This window comes from Pinus tabuliformis, chromosome 2_2 (genome assembly GCF_031772625.1).
Source record: "Pinus tabuliformis cultivar Carrire ecotype Pingquan chromosome 2_2, CPIR1, whole genome shotgun sequence".
NCBI classification, from domain to species: domain Eukaryota; kingdom Viridiplantae; phylum Streptophyta; class Pinopsida; order Pinales; family Pinaceae; genus Pinus; species Pinus tabuliformis.
In genome coordinates this window covers 1,133,751,665-1,133,760,725 of record NC_142300.1, presented here as the reverse complement: position 1 = coordinate 1,133,760,725, position 9,061 = coordinate 1,133,751,665, and the positions used below count along the sequence as shown (strand labels likewise).

General features: G+C 37.3%; 1 protein-coding gene across 1 annotated transcript; it reads left to right on the top strand.

The window, feature by feature from the left end:
- Positions 1–7,904: 7,904 nt before the first annotated feature.
- On the top strand, positions 7,905–8,573 carry LOC149197382 (uncharacterized). The gene has a single exon (XM_089408672.1). It carries the CDS (start codon positions 7,905–7,907, stop codon positions 8,571–8,573), a length of 669 nt encoding a protein of 222 aa, XP_089264798.1.
- Positions 8,574–9,061: the final 488 nt, after the last annotated feature.

Here is a 9,061-nt window from a genome sequence, read left to right as displayed (position 1 = left end):
GAAGTGCTCGTTGCTCTGTTTCCCAAGGTTTTGAAATTTGTTATTTCAAAAGTCATCCTTATTTCCAAATATTGTCCTTACCCTATTTTAGGAAACTAATATATAGACCAATAACTTCATCCTCATTCTCAAAAATAGTCTCGTTAGAAATACCACTGCATTGAACCAGATGATTGGCTGGAGGGAATAAGTTGCCTTTCACTTCAAGAGCAAACAAGGATGCCAAACTAGACCTCTTCATATCTTTCGACTATTGAAGTTGCAAGCTACTTTTAGAAGGGTTCTCAATTACAGGGTCCTTTAATCTCAAATAAGATAAGTAGTTACTAGTTTCCCATGGTTCAAATATGGAAAATGATGCAAGACCAAATTGGTGAGGCCTTAGATATATTTGATAATCTGTCAAGAGAATCCACATAACCAATATTTATTAGCTACATTTTCCAGATATCCCTATTCAAGATTCTATATCATAAAATCACAGCTAAATTTCCTCCTATAGCCTTACGACTTGTTGAAGACCAAAATTGTCCCTTTTGACACATTCCGTAAACTCCATTCTCTTCCTTTTTGACCATAATAACTCCAATTAAGTGTCATCTTGCAAGTTTATTGGAAAAAACAAGTATTTAATCATCTTTTATTCAAAGTTTCATTATTTATTTATTATTTGATTTAATATTTGCACAAGCTATCTAATTGCAACAATTATGTAGTTAATAATTGATTCTGCAGCTTACTTGAAGAACCTAAAAGTTCTCAAACATTAGTTGAGGAACAAAGCTTATGGATATGTATCTAGAAACTAGCACAATGATATCCACCAATTCATCTAATCTCGAAAGACAATAAGGACACCCGTACGAGTAGATCAACATGGAAGTCAACCCAGCGAAAAATACCAAAGACAAATCAGGGAAGTGAGAAGATCGTTGATTGAAGCTAATATTTTGTCTCGTGATTTTCTTTTTCCATAGAAGATCATGAAGAATCGTTATCTTATTTAAGCAATGCTATTTTAAGATGTTTTGTTGAGAAGGGTTGGCTTAGAAATCACCAAACAGTTTAACAAAGGAGGGTATAAATGTAACACCCCGTAAAATAACAGTTATGAATAAGTTACAAGTTAGTTCCGGAAACTGATTCTTGGTATTCGGTTTGGAGCACTAATTCCATGGTGCGGATTATTATTAAATGGGAAACCTTGTGTTGGTTGAGGGGCGCTAATAAAAGGATGCGGTTATCATTAAAAGTCGGAGACCTTAACGCTTCATTGAAGGCGGTCCGAGGGTTTGATCTTTGGGCTCGACTAAATTTCGATACTCAGAATTCCAATCTTTGTGCGCCCGGTATTTGAGGAGGACAATGAGGCAACATTCATCAGATATTTCACAGACCCATTTGCGCTGTCTGTTGAGGTGAGGGGATCGAATCCCATGGCGAAGTGGGTTCGAGTGGACGAAACTACCACTTCCAGCTCTAGTTCCAAGGATCATTCTCCAGCCCGTGGTTTCGCCGGTTTCAAGTTTCCGCTCAAGTTGTCAGGTCGGGGGCTTATCAACAGCAGCAAAAAGCTGCTGATTTCTATGAAATGGGGCCGCAGAGAAAGGGAAGATGAACTGAAGGCATATGACCGCGCCGCTATGGAAGAGGAAGGCGGAGGAGAGTTCCTGTGGCAGAGGAAGCATTCCGATGGGTGAGCGCTGCCAGCCCCCAGACTTCTCGGGTCTTATTATTTACAATGATAAGGGAAACTGGTTGCCTGAATTCCCAGCGCGCTCTCCTAAGCTCAACAATATAATTCATCCCTCTCTCGATCAGTCCGACACCGTTCAACAGTGATAACAATAATTTTATAGGACGCAGGGGAAGCTGGCATCCTTCCATGTCACCGTGGGGCTTGGCCATAAAATACTTCTCCCATAGAAGAATTCCTGAAACAGGTCCTCAGCATGTGCTATGGCGACGAAGAGAGATAAGTTGACCTCACGAAATATTCTTTGTGTGTGTGCTGTAAACATTCTTGTGTGTGTGCTGTAAAAGAATGTTTAGATTATATGTTTTCTTAGTAGAAAACTTGTTAGTGCATGCAGATAGAAATGCTTATTTGATATATTCTTCTTGGTGAAGAAAAACATACGATATTGCATGCGGTGAAAGATTAGTCAGCTTGTTTACTTGAACAATGGTCTTAATTCCCTGCTCTTTTAATCTGATCTATGGCTACTCCTGTAAGGAGGTGCTTCGGAAAAGTAACAGAAGCTTAGCCCGAAAACACATGCATGTAGTTGTTCATGTATTTATGTTGTTATAGATCTGGTTGCAAGACCATGTATTTATGTTCTGATATATATGCTAGTTAGCTAGTATGTTATGCGTGCTCATGCATATGAGTAGATGTTAAAAGATCTCTTTAGATGTTGATTATTGTTGGAATAATATTGTAACTAATCTTGTTGCCAAGATTGTTGATGACTGCATTGACAGGAAAGGAAACGATGGCAGATGGTGCCAAGGAAAGTGATGTTTAACATTATGGTAGGAAAAAGGATTATTCGTCCATGCAGATGAAGTCAAGCTGCAGTATTGTCCAATGCTAGAACAATTATGCCACAAGGAATGTTGCATGTGGCGGTATGTAAATAAAAGATTACATGTAAATTGTATTAGCTTTAGCTAGTTATGTGACAGCTTAATGATAATTCATTGTAAAGATTTTAATAACAATGGTTAAGGGATGGAATCCCTTATGAGCCATTGAGTGAGGGGTGAAAACCCTCACGAGCGTTTAATAATAAGATTAAACGTTTGCTGGTTTTCACCCTACGGGGTTTCCAGGGTATATCCGTGTTCAATGGTGTGATTGCTTTATGTGTCTGTTGATATTGATGGGTCCTTTATGATGATGGCTCTTTATTTGATGTGACAACCATAATGTCTTAGTACATGATTATCTAAAATGGTTAAGGATATCAAGAAATGGATGCATGGATTCATAAGACAGTTTGTGTTATTACAGTGATGGTTAAAGCTTACGCAATGGTTATGAAACTGACTGTCTTTGATGGCAATTTACTTGATGTACTAATGAATAGTATATTTAATGGTTAGTGATGGTTTGTGGAGTTGTGAATTGATTAATTACTTGTGGTAATTGTATAAAAAAAATTCTAACTCCCTACTTTGACATGCGAGGTTACCGGGGCATGTGACAAGTGGTATCAGAGCTAAAGGTTGCAGTACTGGCGCCTTTGGGAATTGGTAAGCGGAAAGGATATTGAGGTACGCCATCAGTAGGAATTAACTCAGGTATGAGTTTAATCATTCGCATATTCATTTATGTCGTACACTACTTTTGGCATGGTGGGTGTGATTCATGTTTATAACTGCTTTAAGTAGTAAGTAATAAGTTGTGCATAACTACGTTCATAACGTTAAATTCCTGATGAGGATAGAAGAGAGTGAAACTTTAGTCACACCTAAGAACCATATTGAGTACTCATTACACTTAAGAACAATATTGAACACTCATTGAGGAAGTGACAATCAACTACCAACTTTTACTTTGCAAATATGGCAATAACAATGATTCATTTATTAAACAAAATTGAAGTTACAAAGAACAAAACTTAATGAGTCAATGCATGAATATAAACTAGGGGAAACATCCTTGAATGGGATGACAAATTGTTTTAAAAAGGACATTAGAAGACCCCTTAGATATTGAAAACATGCAATGAGTCAAGCAGCGGGACTTGATTGTCATAACTAACTTTTGATTCAGTCTTGTCATGGATGCATGAAGACGATTGGTAGTTGAGATTGGTTAGTGTTGTATGAATAACCCATAGAACTTATATGCATTAATTGAATTGGACTTAAGATTATTACAATTCGAAAACAAGTGAAGGTTGATTGATGTCACATGCATGGAATGTGTGTATGAAGATTTTCACTCTCTCTGTGCTATAGTTCCAGTTGTTTATGAGAGGAGTTCTTAATTTTATTTACCATGAGAATGCATGATGAATAGTATATGCTTATGTCTTAATAGATTTAATGATGATTACCCTCTAACTAAGTGAAATCCATTAGCATGGTATGTGTTTATGTTAATCATTACTTGTTGGGAGATAAAAGCCATTGGAGCCTCGATTTAACGATGGTTGAATTTATCTCTACTATGGGAATGATGGATTTCTTATGCATGTTGCATTCGAGGGTGAAGTTAATTGTAGAGGCATGTTCAGCGAGTAACATTCCTAGGACCCATTCATGGTATAATTACATGTGATAATTACTCATAAATAGACTACCTGTGTTAATACGGTTGTCAGTAAACTCTAATTCCCTTCCCCAACTATAGATGCTTCCAAAGGAAATGGAAGCAAGGAGAAGGAAGAAGACCGTGCTGTAGGGACAGACGGAGATAGGAAAAAGAAATCGCTAAGTCTGGTGGTGACCAGATAGCGCAAGCTTTGAGTGTTAGAATCTTGCAGAAGACGCTAAGTCTGGGATTGACTAGATAGCGCTCGATGTGCATATGAGTATTCCTTTGACCATGCTTAAGGAGTTGGAAAATGATAACTATAGTGTGTTGATGTTAATGATTTTCGTAATGTCTCCTTCAAGTCATTACTCTGAAATGGACACACAGTAGTGTTATGATAGTTGTTGCATCTAGCATCAAGTGGTAACTCTATTGCAGGTGTGACACTTAGGAGATCATGCTTCTAATTGCATAAGTAGAGCAATTGCTTACGGTAAGGGTGGTTCAATTCGTTAGCTATGCATGTTGAACCAAGGATAAGATGAGTATCTTGCTCACTTTCTTGAAGAACACGTATGAATGTGTTATATGATTTCTTAGTAGAGAAAGTATTTGAATGCATGCAATAAAAGAATGGTTCTTTTATAGATTTTCTTGGTAAAGAAAATGTGTTAAGGCATGCAGTTAAAGATTGATTATTCTGTATGTTTTATTGGTAAAGAAAATAGGTAGTTCTTATTAGGAAGACTCCACGTGAGTCTTGTGTGTGAAATGCTTGTCCTTTGTCTATAAAATCCTTGCTAAATATAGCCAAAGTATCTTCTTGAGAAAAGAGGATGAGGTATATAATTGTCCTGAGGACATAACATGGCAGGTGGCCAAGTTTTCTTGAATTAAAATATGTATCTTTATTTGATAAAAGTTTCTTGGAAATATATATATGCTAATTGCATTATGATTCTAGTTAGTTTCTAAGTTCTAGTGAAATGATTATGCATTACATGCATGATAAAGATAGTTAAAGATGTGCTTCTAGGCACATAGATATTAATTTCTAACTTTTTTGAAGAAAGAGTATATTATATATATACATAAATATAGTTTCATTCTAGAAGAGTGTGCATACTTCATGTATGAAGATAAAGGATTTTATGAGAGTTTTCTTGAAAATAAAATAGAGGTTCTTTCCTATAAAAGACACATTAGAATAGTGTTCATACAAGGAACAAAACCCTTACTTGTTTCATGAAAAGAACTATGTGCATTAAAGTCAAGTAATTGTGTCAGGAAAACACATGTTGCATATTGGTAGCTATTGTGACTTTGGAATTATAAGTCTGTGTGTACTTAAAGAAAGTGGTCATGTTAGCTTCCTTGAAAAATAATAATCTCTTGGAGAGATTGTCTTGTTGGATGAGTTGTGTTGATTGCTTGATTTTGATGCATAAACGATAAGTAAACCTTGTTTTTGCATCTTGATTTCTATGCCTAAAGATAGATATCATTAATCATTTCTTGAAAGGGAATCTTGAGAAACCCTCACATCGGAAGATAGAGAAATGAGGATTAAAATGACTTCCTTTAAGAAAGAGGTATGTGGTTTGTTGTATGAAATGATGGTAGTCTTCTAGTGAAGGGAATAAGTGTTGCATACATTAAAGAAGGGCTTATATGATAAGCAATGGTATGCACAAGGATTAGTCATTGTGACATAAGAGTTATGTTCTTGTATGTTAGAGAAATTATGTTTAATTACACTAACGATGCATGACTAAAGCCAGCCATAGTAAACGTAAGATAATACTCCAGTAATGATGATTTGGATTAAGACAACAGACTATGGCAAAAAATTGGAAATGCTGAGAGTATTAACTCAACTGTTGTTGACATTTATACATTAATGAGTATTTGCATATGCTTTTATACATGACAATATTGCATGCATGAACATTCTTGGAAATGGAATATGTGTTAACTGATGCATATTTATAACTAACGTTGCTGATGGGATTAAGTAGTGGTAGCTTAATGGCAACAAGAAAACTCATCACATAAATTGCTGCAATGTGAAATGCAATTATAAATGAGAAAGAATGATGTTATATGATATGCATGAATTATGTTATTTGGAAAATTGCATGCATACAACGTGTATGATGGATATGTTTCCCATCAATCTTGATGTTGTGGACCCATGTTGGGGGTTAAGTGTAAATGCATGACGTACATGCATGTTTGTTGTGCTAATGATAATGTTCATATGGTTCATTGTGTAAATTACTTTGAGAAAGATTAATAAAAGAGAAATTTAACATGCCAGACAGTTGCGGATAATTGGGTTGATGACGGTTACCTGCCCGGAGGGGTTGATGGTACTTGTCTGCCCGAATTGTGAGAGGCTTGAATGCCTTGGGTTAATGACAGTTACTTGCCCAGAGAGGTTGATGGTACTTGTCTGCCCGGATTTTGGTTGATGGCAGTTACCTGCCCGGAGGGGTTGATGGTACTTGTCTGCCCAGATTTCCTCTCCCTAGAATTCTTGAGCTGGTTGGCCAGTGGAATTCTATGTTAGACCTGGTAAGGTCTCTATCAAAGAAACTGTCTGGATGTGAAAATGACTCGGTTTGGTTGTGGAAACCAGTTCCCATGGGTTGGGAATTCTTTAGTCCATTGTGGTCTCATGGCTAAAGGAATTAACTAATCAGCTATATGTCATGTTAGAAATGGATTTTACATATAGTTGTGTAAAATATGTTATGCACATTTAACAAGAAATGAGCTTAGTGCTCAGTAAGGAGTAATTGGAAAATTTTATTCCTTTATTGTATTATTAATTTTGTGAACATCTTAGTGGGAGCTAAGACAGTTTTTGCTTGATACAGTGATAGACTGTTTTGATGATTAGAGAGCTAGGTGCTCTTTTGGTACATCTAGAAGCACTTTGCGGATGTCTTCAGTGAGAATTCGTTCAGTGTGCACGTGAGCAGTGATTTATCATTTGATGACTAGTGTTAGTGCTCTTAAGTACTTGTAAAAGTACCGTGATTTAGAAATCATCTAGCATTGCACAATTGATTGATAGTCAAATGTATTTCATTTGACTCAACATATAGTGACTAATGTGATTGAATTTGTTAGTCATATATTACAGGAATTACTTACTGTGGAGGAATGAAGAGTTTTCCAACCATTATTAAAATACTTACATGAAAGTAGTCATGGTTTTCAAAAATAGATGGTAAGTAATGGTAAGTTGACACAGAGAATTGTTATCATGAATGAATAAGGGCCAAGTGGTGGCGATTAGAAGTTGCATATTTTTGAAATTACGAATGCTTATGTTTATTGATGCTTATAACTAATGATATTTCTTATGACTATATCATTACTATTTTGTTTGTCGTCTTTCCTTGGGATGAAATCGTTGATTTTAAAAGGAAAAGATCACATTTTGTGTGGTTTAAATGGTAATACCATGAGTCTAATCTCAAGTTCTCAATGGAAGACGAACACCGAGGACGGTGTTCTTGCTAAGGGGGGGAGTATGTAACACCCCGTAAAATAACAGTTATGAATAAGTTACAAGTTAGTTCCGGAAACTGATTCTTGGTATTCGGTTTGGAGCACTAATTCCATGGTGCGGATTATTATTAAATGGGAAACCTTGTGTTGGTTGAGGGGCGCTAATAAAAGGAGGCGGTTATCATTAAAAGTCGGAGACCTTAACGCTTCATTGAAGGCGGTCCGAGGGTTTGATCTTTGGGCTCGACTAAATTTCGATACTCAGATTCCAATCTTTGTGCGCCCGGTATTTGAGGAGGACAATGAGGCAACATTCATGAGATATTTCACAGACCCATTTGTGCTGTCTGTTGAGGTGAGGGGATCGAATCCCATGGCGAAGTGGGTTCGAGTGGACGAAACTACCACTTCCAACTCTAGTTCCATGGATCATTCTCCAGCCCGTGGTTTCGCCGGTTTCAAGTTTCCGCTCAAGTTGTCAGGTCGGGGGCTTATCAACAGCAGCAAAAGGCTGCTGATTTCTATGAAATGGGGCCGCAGAGAAAGGGAAGATGAACTGAAGGCATATGACCGCGCCGCTATGGAAGAGGAAGGCGGAGGAGAGTTCCTGTGGCAGAGGAGCATTCTGATGGGTGAGCGCTGCCAGCCCCCGGACTTCTCGGGTCTTATTATTTACGATGATAAGGGAAACTGGTTGCCTGAATTCCCTGCGCGCTCTCCTAAGCTCAACAATATAATTCATCCCTCTCTCGATCAGTCCGACACCGTTCAACAGCGATAACAATAATTTTATAGGACGCAGGGGAAGCCGCAATCCTTCCATGTCACCGTGGAGCTTGGCCATAAAATACTTCTCCCATAGAAGAATTCCTGAAACAGGTCCTCAGCATGCGCTATGGCGACGAAGAGAGATAAGTTGACCTCACGAAATATTCTGTGTGTGTGCTGTAAACATTCTTGTGTGTGTGCTGTAAAAGAATGTTTAGATTATATGTTTTCTTAGTAGAAAACTTGTTAGTGCATGCAGATAGAAATGCTTATTTGATATATTCTTTTTGGTGAAGAAAAACATACGATATTGCATGCGATGAAAGATTAGTCAGCTTGTTTACTTGAACAATGGTCTTAATTCCCTGCTCTTTTAATCTGATCTATGGCTACTCCTGTAAGGAGGTGCTTCGGAAAAGTAACAGAAGCTTAGCCCGAAAACACATGCATGTAGTTGTTCATGTATTTATGTTGTTATAGATCTGGTTGCAAGACCATGTA

What these genes read in the sequence shown, in the direction of transcription:
- LOC149197382 (XM_089408672.1), top strand. Translation starts at nt 7,905, where the DNA reads ATGGTGCGGATTATTATTAAATGGGAAACCTTGTGTTGGTTGAGGGGC.